This window comes from Bos mutus, chromosome 22 (genome assembly GCF_027580195.1).
Source record: "Bos mutus isolate GX-2022 chromosome 22, NWIPB_WYAK_1.1, whole genome shotgun sequence".
Taxonomy (NCBI): domain Eukaryota; kingdom Metazoa; phylum Chordata; class Mammalia; order Artiodactyla; family Bovidae; genus Bos; species Bos mutus.
The window spans coordinates 44,248,727-44,273,759 of NC_091638.1; the positions used below are offsets into that span (position 1 = coordinate 44,248,727).

Below are 25,033 nucleotides of genomic sequence, written 5' to 3' on the forward strand. Positions count from 1 at the left end.
GTATACTGAGCAGTCGTGTAGGCCCAGGACAAGGTGGGAGGTGGGGAGGGGAGTGATTGACAGGGTAGGCAGGGGCCACGTCAGGAATGGTCTAAGTGGGGCAGGGAGCCATCGGTGGGCTTGGAGCAGAATGAGGGCAGATTTGCACGTCAGGAGGTCACCTTGGTGACCAGAGGCCATGCCCTACCCCCTGCCACCTGCCCCAGGTCAGGACCCAGGACTGGTTCTTGGCCGAGTGCTGTTTGGGGCTTGGATGAAGGTGGAATGCTCAGTTGGTGGTGAACATGCTACAGGCAAGCCTCATTGCCCTTTGAGGCCAGGTCCCTAGGCCTGCCTCTGAGCAGCTTCGCCTACATCACAGAGCCCTTATTTACAGTGATTTTGGTTCCTGTGTGTGGAATATAGCCCCTCTCACTCTCTTGGTCTCTTTTCCATAGTGCATTCATGGCAAGTGCCCAATGAATATCTGTTAAAAACATGTTGCAATAGAAATATAGGGAGAACAAGAGCAAAATGAAAAGCTGATGTGATTGGTCATCAGAGTCCTACACGCCTCAGGGCATGCTATTAAATGGAATGCATTTCCTTTTTGAAAAATGCTTCCTCTGCATGGCTTCTTGTGGCCCTCCTCAAACTCCCATCTCAGAGGAAAGAATTGTCTTTTAATCAAAAGACAATTTGAGGAGACTCAGACCCAGTGGAGTGAAGTGGTTTGCCCTTGGTCCCAGCTAGAGGACGAAGGATTACCGTACTTTCATTGGCCCCGGATTACATTTTTTTCTTTCCCTCTCCTGAGACTCCCCTTTCCTCTCCATTCTAGCCCAGTTATTCTTCCCTCTTTTAAACTTCTGGTACGCAGTGTTCTTACCCTGGGTTTATCCTTTCTGACGTACTGTTTGTGACATTTCATACTCTGAATGCTTATTTATGGCCCTGTTACCATAGTTACATAGACCTTGTATGCCTTCTATAGTGAGAGTTCTTGGAGGGTCAAGGTGTGATTTGAGATTTGTCTGTATGTGCTATGTGTGATTTGCATTCTTTGAATGAATGAACCACTTTGCTCTCAAGGGTAGGGATAATGTACCACTGTACCTCGAATAATGTTTGACTCATAATAGATGTGTGTCAGTCGCTCATTCATGTCTGACTCTTTGCGACCCCATGGACTATAGCCCACCAGGCTCCTCTGTCCATGGGATTCTCCAGGCAAGAATACTGGAGTGGGTTGCCATTCCCTTCTCCAGGGGATCTTCCCAACCCAGGGATCGAATCCTGGCATCCTGCATTGCAGGCAGATTCTTTACCATCTGAGGCACCAGGGAATCCAGGTGAATTTTGGTCCTGGGGTTTTGTATGGGAGGCGAAGGGTATGGCTTGGGTGTCTTGGGGGTCCTAAGACTTAGGGGTCATGGAGGTACTGTATCCTCTCCTTCCTGGTCTCCTTCTGGTTGTGGTGCTCTGGTTGTGGCCATCTGTAGCTTGGGCATCCTCCAGTTGCAGACTGTGGGCCTATCCCTAAGCAGTAATAGAGGCATTTAAGGTTTGAGTAAGGTATTAACACTTTGCAAAGTGTTTGAACTCAGGTGAGGAATTCTGGAACCTTGTATATACATGGAAGGGAGGATGGAAGGAGGACAGCTGGAGAAGGAAGGTGAACCAGGAAGAAGGGGAGGGGAACCCCAACTGATTGTGGAGCTAATGCACCATGATGATTTAGATTTTCTGTTAACCATTTCTTCCTCACTTTAATTAGAACGAGGTGTGTCCATCCCTTTCTGCACAGCTGTGCTTTCCCAAGGTCTGTGTTTATCTGAGCCCAGGGATACAGTTTCAGTGGGTGTGCCTGGCCTCAGGATAAGCCGAGTGAACATGCCTGTACCATATGGATGTGCTGGGACTGTGGCCTGAGACCCCGGGCTCCGTCAGAAGGCTTCCGCACATTGCATCTCAGTGTAACAACTGCCCATTAAATACCAGACTGCCAGCATATGGTTTTCCCCAGCATCCTCCTTGTCGGGTGGAAATTGTAGCTGTGTGGTTAGAATATTTTCCCATCAGTTAGCATCTAAGAATTAACATTTTGTGTGGGGGGAAGAATCCTGCAATTCATGCTGAATGGTGCACTTGCTGATGGTTACAGAAACAGTTAAACCAGAGTCTTAGCTGATCTTTCCCATGGTGGATAAGTGGCGGGTCAGGAAAAGGCGGGGCCACCAGGAGGATGCCGGGGGCTCCCGTGTGGATGCTGTAATTAAAGTGGGAAGTCTGGCGGAGCTGTTAGCCCTGCTATTAGGAGTGCAGATGGCTAGCGGCCACATCACTGAGAGTCAGAGGTAGACCTTTTAAAGTCCTTTCTTTTTCTTTTATGACCCACCGTCTATGCTCCAAGCATAGGTATGGAGGCAGTGAAGAATTTTCTCATTAAAAGTAACAGCTTATTCCCACACTCATTCCCGCTCTTGGAATGAAAAACCTGTTTCCTCGAACTTTAGGAATTGCCTATCTGTCGTGGCTTAATAGGGCTTTTGGACAAGAGTGTCTGGTAGGCAAATTTTATAACCAATCAGTGCTCAAAGTGGATCCAACTGGAAGGGCTCCAGCTGGCAGCTCATGGTCTCTCTCTCTCCCAATTTTACTGTTAATGAATTATTATTGAACCCCCAAACACAGAGCAGCCTGCTGCTATTGTTTCAGGGGAAGTGAGTACCCCTGATCCCCGTGGCCTGGCAGTTAGGAACCTCCTGGGCTGGAGGGAGTTGGGTGGGGGGGGACCGGGGGCGGGGGGCCATGAAGAGCGTGGATGTTGCTCGGTGACTGGCATGACCCTGGGTCTCTGCGATCATGTGTGCGTTGTGACTCCATGGGGATCTGGGCTGGAAAAGCAAATTGGCTTCACTCCTCCTCATGTTCTCCTGTTTTCCCGCAGGGAGTGGGGCTGGCCAGCAGAAACAGCGGGCTGTACAACATCACCTTCAGATATGACAGTAAGTAAACGACTTGACCACTGAAGAACAGAGCCCCTTAAGTGATCTAAAGCTTGCATGGTCGTGCTTAATCGGGGACCCTGCAGGTCCTCGAGTTGGGGGGTTTCCTGAACTTGCTCAGGTTTATCAACAGAGCCGAAGCACCTCAGACTCATGTAAGCCACCCAAGTATTTCAGAGCTTGAACAGGTCGGTTGTCCCCCAGAGTGCTGAGAGAAGCTGTGTGGGGAGACCTCCCCTGCTTTCTTCAGGAGATAGCCATATCCTTAGGAACAACCCAGATGCCCTTGGGCCCAGCAGGGGTCACATGAGCAAAGCACCCCAAGCACAGGATGCTTGAGAGTGATGGGGACGGTGGTAAACTGGACAGCCCGTGTCTAGTCCTAGAGGAGCACTGGGTCCTCCATTCCAGCTCAGTCAGATGTGGTTTCCAAGAGGAGTGGGGAATTTGAATTTTTTTAGTTTGAGCATTCTCGCGGGGGAGGCATGCTGTGTGGCATTCAGGGACCTTAGTTCCCTGACCAAGGATTAAACCTATGCCCCCTGCATTGGGAGTACAAAGTCTTAACCACTGGACCACCAAGGGAAGTCCCAGCACGGATTTAAAAATATATATATTGTATATTACCATATGTAAAATAGATGACCAGTGCAAGTTCGATGCATGAAGCAGAGCACTCAAAGCCGGTGCTCTGGAACAACCCAAGAGGGATGGGGTGGGGAGGGAGGTGAGAGGGGGGTTTCAGGATACGGGGGACACATGTACACCCAGGGTTGATTCATGTCAATACATGGCAAAAACCACCACAGTACTGTAATTATCCTCCAATTAAAATAAATTAATTAATTTAAAAAATATATTGGCGTTTACTTAAAAGTTTTCACAAACACAGAGTGGGCCGAGTTAATCTGTGTCTCAGATGGGCCCGGGCGTCTCCAGTCAGCCATCTCTGATGGGGGCCTGAGTTCTCACCCTGTCCCCCACCTCATCAGCCGTGAATGATGGCCAACGACTCCACTGTTCGAAACCTCGGTTTTCTCATCATGTGAAGTAATGATTAACTTCCTCAGCACCATTTTGAGACTTAAGTGAGGTAATGCTTGTAACTGCTCATCTCGGGATCTGGCCTTCAGTGTGCCCTCAGTGACTGATACCTGTTACTATCAGAAGTCATTCCAACTGGAGCTGGAACCCAAGCACCTTTTTGGGCCCTTCTGTCAAGGAATTGTGACTTTTTCTGACCAAATTGTTTCCTGAGGGCAGGTTGGTTTTTTTTTTTTTCTGATGAAGCATGTAGAACCCCCTCTGAGCATCTGCTTTCATGCCCTAGAAGGTAATTATATAGAATTATGAGCAATGTTAGCCTTACGAGCCATAATTTATAGGTAAGAATGTTGACAGGAAGGAGATTGATTCATATTAGTGACTCCTGATGTTTGATTCGTCTCTTGGGGAGAATCACGAGTAAGGGCTGGAGGCCACACTGGGCCTTTGGAATCAACACGGCTAAAGCAGGGTTTTTGAGGTCATGTGTGCAAACTAACAATTTTAAATACAAGTACGGATGTCAAGTTCATGCCCACAGTTGCTGACATGGGTGCTTTCACTGATGAGGACTTAACATGGGAAACTTGGATACTTCACGTCCATGAGGCGTGCATGTTCTGGGTAAATGTTATGATGGTAAGAAAAGATTTGCAAGTCCGTGAGACTTGATTCAGCTAAGTAAAGACACGTGTAAGGGATCTTTCTTTAGATTAGAAAGTTAATTTCTAATAATATGTTCTTGGTCCTGTGAGATCTTGTATTACGTTCAAAGTTCAAAACTTTCCAGTCAGCTGCAAACAACTATTTGCATCTCTAGTTTAATGTGGGGTTTTGTGAAAGAGGATCCATACCTATAAAACTTAAAAGTGCCTTAGTGTTTCCTTCATGGGACTAGATGCGTGGCACCCATGTCAGTGTCTGTCTCTTGGTCATTATTTTCTTTCTGATTCTTTGGCATTTAATTAGAATTTAATTCACAACTCAACTCCTGAGACATCTGAAGCTAGGTTGCATTTTGGCCAAATGTCATTTGGGCATAATTATTTTGTAACCAGAATCCAAAATGTTAGAGTTGCTAATAATTGGATCCAGGCTGTGCAAAAAAAACTTAGTTATTGTTTTCCATTGAAAAAGATAATTTATTTCTCCCACAAGGAAGTTCCTGTTACTGCTCTGTTGACTGGTTACTAGTTCTGTTTGAAATAGCTAAGAACCAATTACCAAGTTTTCACCAAAAGTATTAAAGTACAGAAATGTTACTTTTCTATTCCTTTTCCATTAATGTTACGAAGAAAGAAAATGTCTTGCCTTTAAGATCTTGCTCTCAGATCTTGCCTCCTTTCACATTGGATTTCTTGTTTCTCCTTCAGGCTCTGAGGGGGTAATGCCTGAATAGATAATAATACATTTTTTTAATTCATAGACTTTATATTTGCATAATTGTATTTGCAGAAACCCAGAGAATGCCAATTTTGACATTAGAAATGAAAAAAAGAGTAAAGAAAAAAACATGACTTACTTTTGTCCATGAATCTTTTCCTAAAGCTGTTTGAAGTCAAAGGTTTCTTTCATTATGTACTGTGCTGTGCTAAGTTGCTTCAGTTGTGTCCGACTCTTTGGGACCTATAGCCTGGCAGACTTCTCTGTCCATGGGATTCTCCAGGCAAGAATACTGGAGTGGTTTGCCGTGCCCTTCTCCAGGGAATCTTCCTGACCCGGGGATCAAACTTGTGTCTCTCATGTCTCCTGCATTGGCAGGCGAGTTCTTTACAAGTGCCACCTGGAAGGCCCCTTCTTTCATTATATATCTCAATAAATGAAAATATCTGAACTTTATACATATGGTGGGATTTTGTCTTCTTCTTTTTTTTTTTTTTTTTACTGGGAAGCTGGTCTCAGCCAGGATTTCTGCAGGTTAATACCTCTGACTCAGAACTTATGTTTCAGTCCAGCTTTGTGCTGGAGATAGAATGGCAAGAGCCTTTTGTGTGAGCCCTCAGAGGTGGTGTTGTGTCCTGGCCCTGGGCTGGTCACTGGCGACACTGCAAGCCCACCCAGTCGATCACTGTAGCTACAGTTTCCTTGTTTGTTCAATGTGTGTGTTAAACCAGATGTTTCAACATTTCTTCCCCCTACTTTAAAGTTCTCGTCTATCTAGAGAACACATGTAGAACACTTTGAGAGTGAGTTTTCATCAGAAGTAGAATTTGGTTTTATTAATCATTAACATCTTTTCAAAAGTAATACTGAAATGTAGAGGTGATTGTTTCTGAAGCAGATGGAGTTTGCAGAAGGGAGTGTGCCTTCTGTAGGAGTTAGGCAAAAAAGCAGAACACAGGGCAGAGTGGAAGATGGAGTTTCAAAGAGGAGGGGCGTGCTTTCAGTACGTGTGTGTTGCACCCTTAGAAGAAGCTTTAGAAGAATATCATGTGCACGTTAAAAGGCTTGCAAAAGTATCCATTAGATGTTAGCAGTTACTTCTGTGTGGTGGGAGGTTATGGATGACTTTTATGTTTTTCTTATGTTCTTTTGCGACTTTCAGATACCTTGTGAATGTTTTTCGTCATAAAAAATGGGAAATGTGTGGTGTAGTTTATGGGGAGTGGGGATGGGAATGCCACAAACTCACCAAGCTTCTTAGAAAATACCTCTGAATGCTTCACCCCCAAAGCCCCCTGACTTCCAAGAGGGTAATGAGTAGGTTTGAAATCTGATGGAAGACCTTTTGCATCAGATACTAAAGAAAGTCTTCAAGCTTAATCACTGAAAAGAAATAACGATAAAGCAACGTAATTCTGATGTCTGTAGTGAAGGCTGGCGGCTCTCCCTGCACGCGTGGCTGAAACAGCCTGCAGCCATCCTCTGAGGTCCCCGCCTGGTCTGGCTGGATGCTTCTGGCAGCTTTTTTAGGATCGTGCAGACTTTGAAAGTGTACTTAGCAACACCAGGTGGCACAGCTGCTGCTCTGGCGGGTGGCAATGAGTCATGTCCTCAGACAAAATCAAAGAATCAGTGGTTTTCGTTTTTTCAAGCACCATGGGAGTGTTTGGATTCAGTGGGTGTTGTGGGTGTCTTTGATGAGGTAGTGTTGGGAACAAAAGTTGTACCTTTGTCATGCTGGTTAACATCCAAGGTGCTCTGCTTATCACTGAATCTCTTGGTCCCTTTGGCAGGTCCTAATTGGATTCTTTAACAGCCTGGCTGTGAATGACGCCCCCTCAAGTTCACATCCTCCTAAGAGTTCCTCTTCCGCAGTCACCTTGCCCTCTAGGCTTCTTCTGAAAAAGAATAAACCCCAGATTACTTGGTCATTGTTTGGTTTCAGATCACTCTGTAACATTGGAAAAAATTTTGAACTAACCTGAGTTATTACTGATTTAGGTAAACTGTCAGAGTAGTAAAAAAGTGAATGTCTGATACAGCAAACTCCAGACCTTACATAATCCTCCAACCACTTTAACTCAAAAGCGAGGGGGTGATAGTGTTATACATAAACCCCACTGCAGCATCTTAACAGTTTTCCACACAGCTAACCTTTGATGTCATCTGTGGGCTTTGAGGCACACATCTTTAAACAGAGTAGATTTGGCTAACTCCGAGCATGTTCTGTATAATTTGAGAAGATGAACTTGGAAAAAGAAAGAAACAAATGTTTAAATCTAACTGTCCTGGTTCTCCCAACCCTCTAGACTGCACCACTTACTTGAATCCGGTGGGGAAGCACATGATCGCCGACGCCCAGAACATCACCATCAGTCAGTACGCCTGCCACGACCAAGTGGCTGTCACCATTCTTTGGTCCCCCGGGGCCCTCGGTAAGTGGTCCAAGTGGAGTCTACGATGGTGGGTGGTACCCAAAACAGAGGTCCTAAGTGCAATGGCCTCCTGGGGCCAAGTAGGTCTTGACACAAGTGTAGCTTAGGTGTGCCTCTGCACAGACACTACTTGATTGTAACTCTTGCTGCTTCATGCTGTGCTTCATGGCTCATCTTTTGTTCCCTTGGCTGTTATCGAGAGAGATGTAGGTTTGTAAAATAATAGTGTGTGAATGGTAAATGTCACTGAGGTCTTTGCTTGTGTGTCTCAGCAGGAGTTGGGGGATGAGTGGCCTAGCCAAGAATGTAATGGATTCAGGATCCAGCATTTCTGTGGCCACATCGAGATGCACCAGCCTAGCCTTGGCAAATTTCGTGAGTTGTCAGGACAACCTCAGTTTTCAGGAGAAATCACAGAATCAACAATTTTTAAATGTTGGAAATGAACTGAATTTATATTTAAATTGTATGGACTGAAAAAAAAGCCAAACAAACAGAAAAAAAAAAAAAAAAACCAACAAACCTACATTATCTGGCCAGATTCAGGTTACGGCTGAATCTGCTTGTCCTCTTTAATGAATTGATGATGCCCAGGATAGGATGAGGTAGTTGAGTGTGGGACATGGAGAGGGCTCATTTGTTCAGATGGGCCTGGGTTTGAACCCAGGATGAGCTACCCAGGTACACTTGTAGTAAAGAATCCATCTGCCACTGTGGGAGATGCAGGAGACACAGGTTCAGTTCCTGGGTCAGGAAGATTCCCGTGGATAAGGAAATGGCAACCCACTCCAGTATTCTTGCCTGTAAAGATCCCATGTGAAAAAGAGCCTGGCAATCTACAGTCCACGGGGTTGCCAAGAGTCGGACACAACAGTGTGTACTCACACACACACACAAAACCTTTAGGAGAAACATTTAAACCTATCTGAGCCTCAGCTTCCCCATCTGAGGCATATGACTTTCTCCTCATTTAAGAGTTAGAAACAGAGTGGATACATGTATATGTATAACTGATTCACTTTGCTGTTCAGCAGAAGCTAATACAACATTATAAATCAACCTAGACTGAGCAACTTCACTTCACTCACTTCATACTTTCTCATTGGAGAAGGAAATGGCAATCCACTCGTTTTTTTGCCTGGAGAATCCCATGGACAGAGGAGCCTGGCGGGCCATGGTCCATGGTCCATGGGTCACAGAGAGTTGGACACGACTGAAGTGACTGAGCATGCATAATCAAAAAAAATTGCAAAAACAAAAGATTATTGAGTGGAAATGTACAATGGGATAACTACTTTGGGAAACCTTTTTGTATTCTCCTGAACAGTTACATGTGTATTACCACATGATGCAGCCATTTGACTACTATTTACCCAAGAGAAAGGAAAGCATATATCCACACAAACATTCACAGCAGCTTTATTTTCAGTTGTCCAAAACTAGAGACATCCTGAACGTCCAGTGCATAAACTGATACACCAGCTGTGGTGCGTTCACACAATGGAACACCACCCAGCAATGAAGGAATGAAATCGTGGTATACTTAACAATGTGGATGAATTTCAAAATAGTTTTTCTGAGTGAAATCAGCAAGACAAAAAAAAAAAGCATTAGCATTGACACATTCAATAAAATACAAACAAAGCTGTAGTGGCAAAAAGCAGGTTCCTAATTGCCTGGGAACAGAAGTGAGAGGGAGTATAAAGAGACATGAGGAAGAATTGGGAGGTGATGGGTAAGTTCTTGGTTTTAATAACAGTTTCATGGGTATACACGTAAGTCAAAGTATATGAAAATGTTCTCTGTAAAATGAAACTAATTGTATGCCAATTATGCCTCAATAAACCTGTTAAAAAGTAGAAAAAGAATTAAGGACAACACACACACAGAGTACATTTCTAAAGAGAACTCTTAAAAACAGTGTCTGTTGTTATCATCATCAGATCCCGGTCCTCAGGTTTCCTAGGATATTGCCACCCAATCTTAGAATTTAAAAAAAAGTCTGACCAAGGAAAAAGTAAGATAAAGTCTAAATTTCTTAATCTAAATGGGGGAAATCTCAAAGGAACCAGATTCAGAAAAGGTGAGCACAGAGACAGGGAGAATGGATCAGACCTGTGGGCCTGACTCACTTCTCTGTGTAAATACCACTGGGTCTGAATGCAACAGGTTTTCCAAAAATAACATTATCTTAACATTTAAAAGGAAAAACATCCTCTGTGGATAAAAGAGAAGTGGTCATTCCAACATAAGTCTAAAAATGGTTAAAGGGTTGGCCTGACACATTGGAGGCTCCCTCTTTAGAATGAAAGTAAGAGATGTGAGGAGAACTGACATGAGGAACCGTGAGGGCAGAAAGATGAGCTTTTTCTGCATGACAGTGTGTGGGTGGGGATGGCTGGATAGATTCTAGCAATTTCTATGAGGTTCTATTAAGGAGACTCCTTGGGAGATAGACTCACTGGAAAAGACTCTGATGCTGGGCGGGATTGGGGGCAGGAGGAGAAGGGGACGACAGAGGATGAGATGGCTGGATGGCATCACTGACTCGATGGACGTGAGTCTGAGTGAACTCCGGGAGTTGGTGATGGACAGGGAGGCCTGGCGTGCTGCGATTCATGGGGTCGCAGAGAGTCAGACACGACTGAGCGACTGAACTGAACTGAACTGAACTGGGAGATAGAAAAACACATGCGTTAAGAGCACTCTGGGTTTGATCCCACCTGGGCCATTTCATCCCTGTGTGACTCTGGGCAAGTCATCTAGTGTCTGTACACCTCTGTTTCCTCACCTATAAAGTGGGGACAATACCTTCCGCTTGTGGTTGTGAGAAGGATTCAATCAGTTAAATGACAAGGAGTAAAAAAGTACCTTTATTTTACTGCCCTATAAAATTATAAACATGATCTAACTATGAGATGTTATAATATTTTGATAAACCAGTTACTATAAGATTTACATTTACTCCCAGACTTGGAATAGTGGTTTTCCAGGCAAGTCTTTTTAAATATAAGAACTGGAATCACCCACTCCCACCTCCAACTGATGAATTTGTCTGTAATTGTGAGAGGTACAGTCTTACAGTCATATCAATCACCTGGCTTTTGTTTAAACAGTTCTGGCAACAATGCATGAATTAAATCTTAGTATAAATAATAAGGATTTGTTCAAAAATATTTGGAGGGGAGGAATGGGAGGATTTCAAAAGACAAATTCTTGTGAGATCTACTGAATATTGCTGGTCAGAAACCTTGGATCTGGTCAGCATGTGTGAATCTCTGGCTGTGGATCCACCAGCCCTCACTCCCGCAGGAAGCTTTGTACTCAAAATACTACAACACGGCAGGGTCCGGACTTGTGCCCTCTGTGCTCCAACCTCTTAAGTCGTGAGGCTCTAATTGTGACTCCTTTGCCCTTCCCACCATAAATATGTGCTCTTCATCAAATAATTACAGGATTGGAGAACCTATTCGAAAGAGAAAAAGATTTCCTTGGCCTTTGCCATCGATAATTTTCCCACCTGCTTAATTGCATCCTGTGTAATTACTCTTGCCCTGGAAAGGGGAAGGGTTGAAAATGTCTCCTTGTCTGGTGTTTCGAAAGAATGCGAAATCGATATCTTGCCAATTGAGGCCTGCTTCGGGTTGCTCCAGCTATAGTTGGACCTCTCCAGTCTCCATGGGATACGAAGCCCTAGCACCGGCTCTCGTGGCCGTCAGAGCTTAATCCTTTTGAAAGCAGCTAGTTGGACGTGCAGCGGGGGAAGCTCAGGTGGCAGGAGGCTGGGCCAGTCCCTTTCAGTGGCGCTGTGGGCGTCCCGGGGGCCTCTGAGGGCAGCATCAAGAGCACACACTGGGCAGCTCTTGGGTGTCTGCCTTTCAGGCGTGATTAGAGCAAGAACAGCTTTGTAAATCACATAGGCATTCTCCTAAGCTATTTAATCTCCAGCCCAGGACCCCCTTGGGTGCAGACACACACTTTGCTGGGAATTTTCTACGTTTCTTAGTGAAACATGCCAGCAAATATAGGACTAAAACGGAAAGTACTTGAAACATGGTTTGGGGCAAGTCCCTAGTCAGCACTGGAAATGATTGTCAGCTGAATACACCTTGTTTAATGACATAGAAATTATATATTCCACTGCAGATTTTTATGATCAATTGTGACTTGGGTCTAAATATTTGAACCCTAATGTCATAGAGCAAATGGACGTTCGTGAAATGGCTGGCAGGATTAGAGATTTATTCATTAGTAATGATGGGACAGAAAATCACCTGGCCTGTACGAGAGGAATGCAGGGTATGCCTTTTTCCTTTCTGTAAACCCAGATATTCCTGCCTGACTTAGAATGCCTTTTACTCTGTTGTGTAGGGGGAGAGGACGGTGATCTTAGAGGAAGGAAAGTGTGTTCAAAGGTAATTAGGTCCTCTTTTCATATTAATAAAAGCATTCTGCTTTGCTCAGGCATCGAATTCCTAAAAGGATTTCGGGTCATACTGGAGGAGCTGAAGTCAGAGGGACGACAGTGCCAACAACTGATTCTAAAGGACCCCAAGCAGCTCAACAGTAGCTTCAAAAGAGCTGTAAGTCGCCTGCAGGGGAATACACCCCTGAAGACGTGCCATTGTTCTGGGGACTGAATGGTCTATTGAGAGCCTGCGAAACTGCAGGAGGAGGGGCTGCAGACTCCAGCCCGCCTGCCCAGGTGGGCGAGCCTGCTCCACACTGCCAGAAACCCTCTAGCACGTCCCGGTGGTAGACAGACACACCTCTCAGGTTACAAGCTGAGGTGGAGCAGCCATCCCGGAAGGTGGCTTTGTGCCCTCAGGAGAGGATGTGGGCTCTTCCCCACCAGCTTGGAGCCTCGGCTTCACTGTCGGAAAAACAGACAGTGTTGTCCATATTCCTTTTCACTTAGGGGTCTAAACCTAAACTTAGTCTGGAAAAGAAACCTGACTTCTTCCTGCCCTGGGACACCCCCCACCAACCCTAGAACTGTGTCTGGGGGACCATCAGGATGGACTGGAACTCTTGCACGTAGGTAGAGGCGGGGGTGATTTCTCCGTGACATCACACATGTTTTTTGATCCCTTTTAGGGGATGGAATCTCAACCTTTCCTGAATATGAAATTTGAAACAGATTACTTTGTAAAGATCGTCCCTTTTCCTTCCATTAAAAACGAAAGCAATTATCACCCTTTCTTCTTCAGAACCCGCAGTGAGTATGGTCTTTCCTGCCTACTTTCCAGGGGGAGACATTTCTCCTGCTTTTAAAGACATTTTGACAGAGATATGTTCAAGAGTACATGAAATACTAGTATGAAACTAGCATGGAGAAGAGAAAAGCATCCAGAAAAGCAATTTTTAAAATTAAGATTTGACCCAGGCTTCCGTGGCGACTCAGTGGTCAAGAATCCGCCTGCTAATGCAGGAGACATGTGTTTGACCCCTGGGCCAGGCAGATCCTCTGGAGAAGAAAATGGCAATGCACACTAGTATTCTTGCCTGAGAAATCCCATAGACAGAGGAACCTGGCAGGCTTCAGTCCATGGGGTCACAAAAGCGTCAGATACAATCGAGCAACTAAACAACTGTTCATCTAACCAGAAACACCTGTTCCTGGCTTGTTATAGAGCAGACATGACAGTTGACCTTTTTTGAAGGTGCTGCAATATAGCCATGTAGTAAAATTGTTTAACTTAAGAAGAGGAAAAGAAAGTATAAGTTTATCTTAAGGTGAAGGGTAAGCATGAAATGATTCCATTCTGTACCTGTCCTCAGGAGGGTGGCCTCTGTGGGTGGCTGCCTGTCATTTTTTCAAGATTAGGTTAAGAAAATCAAGTAGTGTCCCTGAGGTCACCTCATTCTAGGAAGTTTATTTATTTAACATCTCTGTGCCAGACTCCATTCTACATACTTCCCAAATATTAATTCAGTTGACCTCCATAACAGCCCTACAAAGGATTTAATCTTGCCATCTCCACTTAGCAGAGGTGGAGCCACACATAGAGAGGTTGAAGGGGCTGCTGGGGGGCTGGGATTTGAATGCCACGGAGCCCGACTCTGGAGTCCTCACCCTGCAACCAAGCACTGGCTGTACAGGATTCCCCTCTCTGTCTGCCTCTCCTTTTCCACCTGTTCTGCACACAGTGTGGTGTGTCTTTCAACAGCCCAAATCGCTGCTTTAGAGTTCTTACTCTGCAGAGTTCTTACCCTGATTGTTTTCTTCTTTTAACACGGTAGTGGTTTTCTATGCAGAGATGTTCGTTGTCTTAATGAAAATAAGATTCCATAGGACAAAGACCATGTGCATTTTACAGTATCTCTCAGTGCCTTACATGTAACAACCAGAGAGAGGATTCAAAGAACGTGTTTATGGAAAGCTTGCCTAAATCAAAACTAGCCTACTTTAATTTTCTTCATCAGAATCAGAGTCTCTCTGGGGGTGAGGCGGGACAGAAGGTGCATTTATCACCATTTCAGGGCACCGTGACCTCAATGCAGCCTTTGATTTTCTTGGCATTGTAAGCATAATTTCCAGAGGGTCCTCCTGGGTTAGCAGCATGGCATATAGGGCCTCTGTCATGGTGTTTTGTTTTTTTTCTTTAATCACATTTAAATCCGATTTCAAAGCTCCTCGTTTTCAGCACTGGTACTGCTTGCTACCTAGTAGATGGCTGGATGTCATTTTTAGACTCCATCAAAAGGATTTTAAGTTGGAGAGCCAGCAAAAGTTAAAGTAACCTCAAGAAAAGTTGCCAGGATCACTCCAGTGTTCTCTTATGCCTAACCACTCTGCAGTTGGGTAGGGGCTGGCATTATTTCTGCCTACAGCTAAAACAGAGCCCCTCCATAGGACAGAAACATGAACACAGTCCTGCTGCCCTTGGGCATGGCCTTGAAACTATGTAATACCTGACAAGCTTTTAAAATGTAGGTGACTTCGTATTGTTTCCACTTAAGTGGCATAAAATGAACTGCATTAATATCTTTATATTATACAATTCAAATTTTCACAAGATACAACTGGGCTATACTGAAAAGCATTGTTGAATCGATGCAGTTGCTATGTTTTACATTCTTTCCAGAAACGTTCAGTGCTGAATATTTATATTGTATTGAATTGTTAGATGAGGAAGATGTCAAACTGTCCTAAAACTAAAAACATGTGTCTTTCTTAATAGCGTGTGACCTGCTATTGCAGCCGGACAACCTGGCTTGTAAACCCTGTAAGTATAGCTGTCCTTGGTATTCCCAGGTGGCACAGTAGTAAAGAATCTGCCTGCCAATGCAGGAAACGTCAGAGAAGTGGGTTTGATCCCTGGGTTGGGAAGATTCCCTTGAGGAGGAAATGCCAACTCACGCCAGTATTCTTACTGGGATAATCCCATGGACAGAGGAGGCTAGCGGACTACAGGCCCTTTGGTTGCAAAGAGTTGGACATGACAGAGTGACAGAGTGACTGAGCTGTCTTTGTCCAATCCCAAGTGGAGTCAGGGTGGCCTCAGGGTACTCACTGTGGTCCTTCCTCCCCCTAGTCTGGAAGCCTCGGAACCTCAACATCACTCAGCATGGTTCGGACATGCAGGTGTCTTTTGACCATGCGCCCCACACCTTTGGCTTCCGTTTCTTCTATCTTCATTACAAGCTTAAGCATGAAGGACCCTTCAAGCGAAAGACCTGTAAACAGGTAAGCTGCTGGGTATGCATAAAGAAACCACTGCATGTTTTAAAGTGACCCCAGAGCCTCTGGAATTTGGATGGTTCAGTGTGAACATGAGGCTCTGTGGTCTGTGAGCAGTAGGTAGCTATTCCAGAATGTTATCACTGAGTTCATCTCAGGGTCATCCTGAGTCACCCCTCACTCTCTAATTATCTAATTATCTCTACCCTATCTGGCCCAGTGCTGATGTAGCCAGTGAAGTTTTACCAAAGGAACCGAAACAGTGACGTAATTGTCAGTTCTTAAGTATTTCAGACCTGAATCAGGTGCTCACTGTGTGCCAGTCAGCAAGCTCTGTGGTCATTGAGTCTTTACATCTCAATGAAACCAAAGCTGCTGTTACCCTCCTTTTAGAGATGTGGAACCTGAGGCCCATGGAGGTTGCCTGGCCTGTTGCTTAAGGCCTCACAGCTAATCTGGGAGCCAAGTCACTAGCATGTCAGTGGCTCATAATTTATACAGAGGCCAAGGTTAACTTGAAATTCAGTAACCAAGTCCTTAAACTTGAGATAGTCAGAGGGAGTGGACGGTATTTCATGGAAGTTCACGAGGCTGCTCGATGACCCACAAGAGTACCAAGAGAGGCTTTTGGTCCTGGTGGCAGAAACCAGCACCCTTATAGATGCATGTGCCGAGTTTGATTTTCCTGCCTGCTCTCACCTCTGTCATTGACCTTCTACTCAAGTCAAAATTATGGCAAATAAAATATGCACAAACAGGGGAGGGTAATTTTTTCCCGTTTATTAAGTAAAAGGTATTCTAACTAGCTGCTTTGTCTTCAAATAAAAAACTGCTGCTCTGGGCACTACCAGCCAAGCATAGTCTCTGACAGGGGTCGCAGGTTCTCCTGGGCCTTTTATCAGAGTGAAGTTCAGATATGCACAGTTGCTTTCTAATTGTCATCTTCTGAAAACATAATTGAAACTGGTGGGAAGTCTCCTTCATTCAGTTCCAAAACAAAAGAGGGGTCCTGGTGACCTTTATCTGAGAAGAAAGTTTTAAAGTGTTGTTTCTTTGCAGGAGCAAAATACAGAGATAACCAGCTGCCTTCTTCAAAATGTGTCTCCTGGGGATTATATAATTGAGGTACACACAACTCAAGAAAGCCCTATTATTTTTATTAAAAAACTTTTTTTTTTTTTTTTTGCTGTACCATGTGGCTTGCAGGATCTTAGTTCCCCAACCAGGGACTGAACCCAGAGCCTTGCCAGTTAAAGCACTGAGTCCTAATCACTGGACCACCAGGGAATTCCTGTTTTTTTAAAAAGTTTTATTGAAGTATAGTTGATTTACAATGTTGTGTTAATTTCTGCTATATAGCAAAGTGATTCAGTGATACATGCACACACATATATATTTCCTATTTTATGTTCTTTTCCATTATGATTTGTCACAGGATATTGGATGTAGTTCCCTGTGCTATACAGTAGGGCCTTACTATTTATCTATCCTCTGTATACTCATTTGCTTGGAAAAGCAGAGATGTATCTGACCGTTACTGTCTAATCTCAGCTTGAAAATGGTCACAGGCAACAGCAGCTCTGCCCTCCCCTTGCCCCACTGACCACAGATGGAAAAATGAATGGAATCTGTTGAGATGCTATCACTTAAAAAAAAATAACACAGCATCCTCTGCTTTGCAGCTGGTCGATGACAGTAATACGACAAGAAAAGTGATGCATTATGCCTTAAAACCAGGTGAGATTTTGTGTGTGTGTTTGAAATGTTGCCTCTGGACTACAGAGTGGACCAAGGTATTTGATACTTTCCTTACTTCATGGTTTAGGAAAAGAAAATACTTCAGCTCCTCACTCTTACATGATGTTCCATCAAATCTGACTTTCCTTCCACCCTAATGTTGATGCCTGGAAGATCAAAGCCAGTGTGTTACATGTGTCACTGGGATTAAATAAGTAGTCAATTGTCCTCAGAAGCAAAGTGGTGGGAGGGGAGGTTTCCTTAGGCAGATTCTCACTCAAAGGTATTCAGTGATCTCAGCAGATTCTAGCTGTTAAATTGTATTCTACAGCCTTTTAAAGTGAATCCTTTTATAACTACTGAATCATTACTAGAGAAAGGTGGTCAGGGAGTCTTGGAACCTGTTATGTGGCTTATTTTTAAAAAGAAAAAAATGTTTCTCTTTGAACCTGTTACACTGCTGACATCTAAAAGCCTTCCCTTTGAAACTTCCCAGTGCATTCCCCGTGGGCTGGGCCCATCAGAGCCGTGGCCATCACTGTGCCATTGGTCGTCATATCGGCATTCGCGACGCTCTTCACGGTGATGTGCCGCAAGAAGCAACAAGGTATTTGTGTGGTGTGCCCCCCCCCCCCAATCCAAGTTGGCAGGACTGGGGCCAACAGAGGGAGACTGGGAGCACTTGGTCCCTCCAGGCAGGTGACTGGGAAGCCACACAACTCCTGTAGTCAGTTCCTTGGCTGCTGTAGTTCCCAGAATTAAAATACTTGACTTTTAACCTCAGGAGCCACTAAAAGGACAGGTGTACTTCCCTTCTCAAACTGAGGATGGTAAATTCAAGAGCATATAAGAAGTCCAAAGGTGTGAGTAAGGGAAGAGGTAGGGCTTTATCACTTATAAAAGTCCGATGACAGGAGAGAAACTTGTGGGACACTTGGAAATGTATCCTTAGTCTGAGCGGTGGTTACAGAGGTATATACTTAGATAAAAATTTCCTGAGATATACTCTTAAGATCTATGCACTTTACCTTTGTAAGTTGTACAGAAAAACTCCCCCAAACCTCAATGAAAGTTTTAAAGAACGTCAGCTCTTTATTGAAGCTTCATTGGTCAGGTAGCTTCACTCAGTTGGAAGAGCTGGTTCGAGATACTGCTGACCAGAGTGGAGGGTGGAGGTGAGTGGGTGGCCCCTGCAGTGTTTTTGGCTTAACCAAGCTCAGTTTCTGGTGAAGAACAAATTTTGGCCATTTTTGGCTCCACTGGAGCAATCAGCTGTCCCGTTCCCCGAGGTGACCCAAGGGGCTGGTAGAGTTAGGGAGCTGGGAGTATTCCAGGTGACATGGCGACTGTTGTTTCTTGAAGACAGCATTACATCTCGAGTCGTAGGGAATAGTCAGAGTGTTGCTCATGGGCACCAACCCTATCTTCTTGTCCCCTTTAGAAAATATATATTCACACTTAGATGAAGAGAGTTCGGAGTCCTCCACATACACCACAGCACTCCCCAGGGAGAGGCTCCGGCCTCGGCCCAAGGTCTTCCTCTGCTATTCCAGTAAAGATGGCCAGAATCACATGAACGTCGTCCAGTGCTTTGCCTACTTCCTCCAGGACTTCTGTGACTGTGAGGTGAGGAGTCTAAAGTCTCTTCTTTTATCCTGGGTGGGATGTGTGCTAATAGACTCTTAGCTTCCAACCTAGGGGTTAGCCGTGACACTCTTCTTGGAGCCTGTCATAGCCATCATCGAAACTAAGTGTTTGCTGACACGTAGTTCTAACCCCGACACACTGCTGCTCAAAAGCCTTGAGTGGCACCCACCTGGCAGGAAGTTTTTTAAGCTTTAAAGACTTGTTGGGTGTATGGATGGTGGAGGAGATGGCAGTGTGCAATGAGGGTGGTGGGAGGAGGTCATCATGGCATTGGAGGGTCAAAGAGAAAATGGTAAGTAAAGAAGGGGGTTTAGACAATTCTTTGGGGGAGCTTTGCTAATAAGGGAAAACAACATGTTAAGTGCTCATATGGTCTACTCTGGTTTCTCGCCTATTCTTTTGAGTTAAGCTATTAACATGTAACTTTTTTATAATGTCATAGTATTCACTTTAGAGTGAAGTTTGAAGCTCTCACGGAAAACACGCTCTGTTTCTTACAGATGCAAGAGCTGTACAATAATTCTGTTTTTTGTTGTTGTTTACTCGCTAAGTTGTGTCTAACTCTGTGACCCCATAGACTGCCAGGCTCCTCTGTCCATGAGATTTCCCAGGCAAGAATACCAGAGTGTGTTGTCATTTCCTTCTCCAGGGGATCTTCCTGACCTAGGGATCGAACCTACGAATCTGTGTTTCTACCATTACAAGCACATTCTCTTACCGTGGAGGCACCACATAACAAATAACACCCTTGGAAGTTACTTGTGCTTTGAAACGGAGAGCTCAGTGAGTTTCTTAGACTTTCTCCACATGGTGAGGCTGCCCCCTAGTGTCAGTAAAGCATATTTACAAGGCTGGCAGGGTTTCCTAATGTATGAAGGTTCTAGAGGTGGGCTGATCAGCCTGAAAGACCAGCAAGTGGCACACAGTCTTCAAATACAGACAACCCATCATTTGCTCTACTTTGTGAGTGAGCAGCCTGGGGAAAGGTGGGCTAGTGTAACATAAATACAGGTGTATGTAATAGAAAATTTGGAAACTAGAAAAGAATGACAAATTTAAAAATGAGTGGTAATCTTAACTTGGAGAAGAGGAACCACAGTTAGAGTTGCTGCATTTCCTCCCAGTCTTTTTCTGCATACATGAACTCATACATGCAGTTTTGCATTTTGGATGGATTGGAATTATTTTTTACTTTCTCTTCCCTCATTGACTTTTTATACTATTAGTAGTTCTGTGTAAACTGAAGTTTTAAGTAGACACTTGGTTCATATTAATGATTCACCATAATTGAGTTTTTTCAAATTGTTAAACATCTCTGGTTCCAGTTTGCCTTATTTCTGTTGATTTTCCAAAGATAGATACCTGGAAATGGAATTGCTGGGTCAGGCAGGAACATTTTTTTAAGTGGTTGGTCAGTTAGCTTTTAGAACATAAAATGTTAGCGAGAATTAAGGAAAGTGTAAGACAATTTTCTAGGGAAAACCACTAGAGCATTCAGGTATGACTGAATCAAATCCCTTATGATTATGCAGTGGAAGTGAGAAATAGATTTAAGGGACTAGATCTGATAGACTGCCTGATGAACTATGGACTGAGGTTTGTGACATTGTACAGGAGACAGGGATCAAGACCATCCCCATGGAAAAGAAATGCAAAAAAGCAAAATGGCTGTCTGGGGAGGCCTTACAAATAGCTGTGAAAAGAAGAGAAGTGAAAAGCAAAGGAGAAAAGGAAAGATATAAGCATCTGAATGCAGATTTCCAAAGAATAGCAAGGAGAGATAAGAAAGACTTCCTCAGCGATCAATGCAAAGAAATAGAGGAAAACAACAGAATGGGAAAGACTAGAGATCTCTTCAAGAAAATTAGAGATCCCAAGGGAACATTTCATACAAAGATGGGCTCGATAAAGGACAGAAATGGTATGGACCTAACAGAAGCAGAAGATATTAAGAAGAGGTGGCAAGAATACACAGAAGAACTGTACAAAAAAGATCTTCATGACCCAGATAATCACGATGGTGTGATCACTGACCTAGAGCCAGACATCCTGGAATGTGAAGTCAAGTAGGCCTTAGAAAGCATCACTACGAACAAAGCTAGTGGAGGTGATGGAATTCCAGTGGAGCTATTTCAAATCCTGAAAGATGATGCTGTGAAAGTGCTGCACTCAATATGCCAGCAAATGTGGAAAACTCAGCAGTGGCCACAGGACTGGAAAAGGTCAGTTTTCATTCCAATCCCAAAGAAAGGCAATGCCAAAGAATGCTCAAACTATCACACAATTGCACTCATCTCACATGCTAGTAAAGTAATGCTCAAAATTCTCCAAGCCAGCCTTCAGCAATATGTGAACCGTGAACTTCCAGATGTTCAAGCTGGTTTTAGAAAAGGCAGAGGAACCAGAGACCAAATTGCCAACATCCGCTGGATCATGGAGAAAGCAAGAGAGTTCCAGAAAAACATCTATTTCTGCTTTATTGACTATGCCAAAGCCTTTGACTGTGTGGATCACAACGAACTGTGGAAAATTCTGAAAGAGATGGGAATACCAGACCACCTGACCTGCCTCTTGAGAACCTATATGCAGGTCAGGAAGCAGCAGTTAGAACTGGACATGGAACAACAGACTGGTTCCAAATAGGAAAAGGAGTACATCAATGCTGTATACTGTCACCCTGCTTATTTAACTTATATGCAGAGTACATCATGAGAAACACTGGGCTGGAAGAAGAAGCACAAGCTGGAATCAAGATTGCCGGGAGAAATACCATAACCTCAGATATGCAGATGATACCACCCTTATGGCAGAAAGTGAAGAGGAACTAAAAAGCCTCTTGATGAAAGTGGAAGAGGAGAGTGAAAAAGTTGGCTTAAAGCTCAACATTCAGAAAACGAAGATCATGGCATCTGGTGCCATCACTTCATGGGAAATAAAACAGTGTCAGACTTTATTTTTGGGGGCTCCAAAATCACTGCAAATGGTGACTGCAGCCATGAAATGAAAAGACGCTTACTCCTTGGAAGGAAAGTTATGACCAACCTAGATAGCATATTGAAAAGCGGAGACATTACTTTGCCAACAAAGGTCCGTCTAGTCAAGGCTATGGTTTTTCCAGTGGTCATCTATGGATGTGAGAGTTGGACTGTGAAGAAAGCTTAGTGCCGAAGAATTGATGCTTTTGAACTGTGGTGTTGGAGAAGACTCTTGAGAGTCCCTTGGACTGCAAGGAGATCCAACCAGTCCATTCTAAAGGAGATCAGCCCTGGGATTTCTTTGGAAGGAATGATGCTAAAGCTGAAACTCCAGTACTTTGGCCACCTCATGCGAAGAGTTGACTTATTGGAAAAGACTTTGATACTGGGAGGGATTGGGGGCAGGAGGAAAAGGGGACGACAGAGGATGAGATGGCTGGATGGCATCACCGACTCAGTGGACGTGAGTCTGAGTGAACTCCAGGAGTTGGTGATGGACAGGGAGGCCTGGCGTGCTGCGATTCACGGGGTCACAAAGAGTCGGACACGACTGAGTGATTGAACTGAACTGAAGACAATTCAGGATTATTTTCAGCAAGTAGGTAGATATTGGGGATTTTCTTCCCTTTGGTAATACCTTAGAGCAAAAAAGGAAGTCAAAGTCATTTCAGAACCCTTTCCTCCATAAGAGACTGTGGCTGCCACAGTTGGGCATAGGCATTGGGAATTAATTTCTGAACTACAAATGAAATTGCCAAAAGACTTTGCAGCAGAATCAGATGAAGATGGTCTGAGAAAGTGAAGCCCTCTGAGGGGCCACACATGTCCTGTGGTCTTACTTTGTCAGTGCTCCACTCCCAACTCCCTCCCAGACCTCCCCTTGGGTTAAAGGCCTGGTAGGGCTGTGGTCCTGTTGATTGCTGAGAAGTCATGGTGAGAGATGGCAGTCTCTATGAGTGAGTGAACCAGATGGCGGTGTTACTGCAGCTCCTCACCCTTCTCTCCATGCACCAATCACCTGGTAAACAGCAGGGCTGACCTCAGGGTTGCGAGAGTGGCCAGGGAGGCCCTCTTTGTCACTCATACTATCTGTTGTTGAGTCAGCTGGCAGCATGAGTGGGCTGTGTGCAGTACTCTGGCATCCAGACATGAACTCCATTTCCAAGCCTACTTTGAGATCCCTCACCCACACCCTTCTATTACCACCTTCCAGTTCTCTCTTCAGGATCTACCCCCATCCAGGTGGCCTCACTCATTAGATAGAGCCTCCCTCATTTCCTCTGTTTTCCATGCTCACCATCACACTCTAAGTCCACTGGAGGCCTCACATGTGATGTGTGACTTAGGCAGGTTGTCAGATACTCTGAACTTCTGTCTTCACTTGTAGGGTGGGAATGGTAATGAGCCCACAGTATGCGAAAATGAGGACATTATGCAGAGGGCCTGGTGCTTGATGGTCGGTCACCCATGGAATGTTAGCTGTTTCTTGGAGTTGGGCGGCCTGGAGCCTGCACATAGCAGAGATTTGGGGCAGACGATGAGCCCTTCTTGTAACATTGCCCATCTTGTCACTCGACTCTCCAAGCTGTACAGGTGAGTGAGGTTACCTGTTCTCTTTCCAGGTGGCTCTGGACTTGTGGGAAGACTTCAGCCTCTGCAGGGAACGGCAGAGAGAATGGGTCATCCAGAAGATCCACGAGTCCCAGTTCATCATTGTGGTGTGTTCCAAAGGCATGAAATACTTCGTGGACAAGAAGAACTACAAGCACAAAGGAGGCGGCCGAGGCTCGGGGAAAGGGGAGCTTTTCCTGGTGGCGGTGTCTGCCATCGCCGAGAAGCTCCACCAGGCCAAACAGAGCTCATCCACGGCGCTCAGCAAGTTCATCGCCGTCTACTTCGATTATTCCTGTGAAGGAGACGTTCCCGGCGTCCTGGACCTGAGCACCAAGTACAAACTCATGGACCATCTGCCCCAGCTCTGCTCCCACCTGCACTCCCAGGACCGCAGTCTGCCAGAGCCCGGGCTGCAGCCGGGACGGGTTAGCCGAAGGAACTACTTCCGGAGCAAGTCGGGCCGCTCCCTGTACGTCGCCATTTGCAACATGCACCAGTTTATCGATGAGGAGCCTGACTGGTTTGAGAAGCAGTTCTCTCCTTTGCATCCGCCTCCTCTCCGCTACCGAGAGCCGGTCTTGGAGAAGTTTGACTCGGGCTTGGTTTTAAACGAAGTCCTCTGCAAGCCAGGGCCCGAGAATGAATTCAGCCTCAAGGCCGAGTCGTCGGGCCCTGGGACACCTGCCGACTCGCACTCTGAGGGCCCGCAGTTCGGGCCTGACGAAGACGTGGAGGCTGGACCCGTTGTTGCAGGCGCCAGTGCCGTTCTGCGGCCCCTGCTGCATGCGGGGAAAGCTGCTGGGCCCTCGGACATGCCGCGGGACTCGGGCATCTATGACTCGTCTGTGCCCTCGTCTGAGCTGTCCCTGCCCCTGATGGAAGGGCTCTCCGCAGATCAGACGGAGACGTCTTCGCTGACGGAGAGCGTGTCGTCCTCCTCAGGCCTGGGTGAGGCGCGGGGAGCGGGAAGCTGGTGGTTCGGTGGGTTGGGTTCCTGATGCAGGCCACAGCCTTGCTCTAGGATTCCAGAATCCAGGAGAAGCTTTTTGCTAATTTTGCTGCAGTTTTGTCAGTCGAACGTTATGGGAAGTAACAAAACTACATTGGTAGCCTCCCAGGTAATGGGACTGTTCAGGTGTGTGAGCTACAGAAATACTGATAAGAAATTATGGTGAGCTGCCTGGTACCATGTTATGTAACATACAGTATGTGCATTAGCTCGCCTTTCTAAACTGAAAACGTGTAGATACTGAAACACATTGGGTCCCAAGTGTGTTGGATGAGTGTCTGTGGACCTGTAGATTTGTAGAGTTCACCACTCCCCACCTTGCCAATATCTTTAAAGCCACATGTATTGACCCAGGAGTTCATGCGGCATAGTATTCTCTCCATTCTAGCTCAACACAGGCTCTGGTAGAAGGGCCTGCTTCCCCAGGGAGCCCCCCACAGGATGCTGTCTGGAGCTGCTCTTACTGTGCCTATTACCCTTTGGAGTCCATGCATGCATACCTGGCCCCTCAGCTGAGG

At 45.2% G+C, this 25,033-nt stretch overlaps 1 protein-coding gene across 2 annotated transcripts in view; it reads left to right on the plus strand.

The window, feature by feature from the left end:
* Positions 1–25,033, plus strand: part of IL17RD (interleukin 17 receptor D) — a 68,417-nt gene that overhangs the window by 37,180 nt on the left and 6,204 nt on the right. For both annotated transcript variants that reach the window (XM_005887877.2, XM_070359032.1), the window contains exons 2-12: positions 2,930–2,987; positions 7,724–7,849; positions 12,314–12,432; positions 12,947–13,067; positions 15,034–15,078; positions 15,388–15,539; positions 16,593–16,658; positions 17,216–17,270; positions 17,767–17,877; positions 18,712–18,896; positions 23,515–24,454. In XM_005887877.2, coding sequence (XP_005887939.2) covers positions 2,930–2,987; positions 7,724–7,849; positions 12,314–12,432; positions 12,947–13,067; positions 15,034–15,078; positions 15,388–15,539; positions 16,593–16,658; positions 17,216–17,270; positions 17,767–17,877; positions 18,712–18,896; positions 23,515–24,454 — 1,978 coding nt within the window. The remainder of the gene's footprint in view (positions 1–2,929; positions 2,988–7,723; positions 7,850–12,313; positions 12,433–12,946; positions 13,068–15,033; positions 15,079–15,387; positions 15,540–16,592; positions 16,659–17,215; positions 17,271–17,766; positions 17,878–18,711; positions 18,897–23,514; positions 24,455–25,033) is intronic.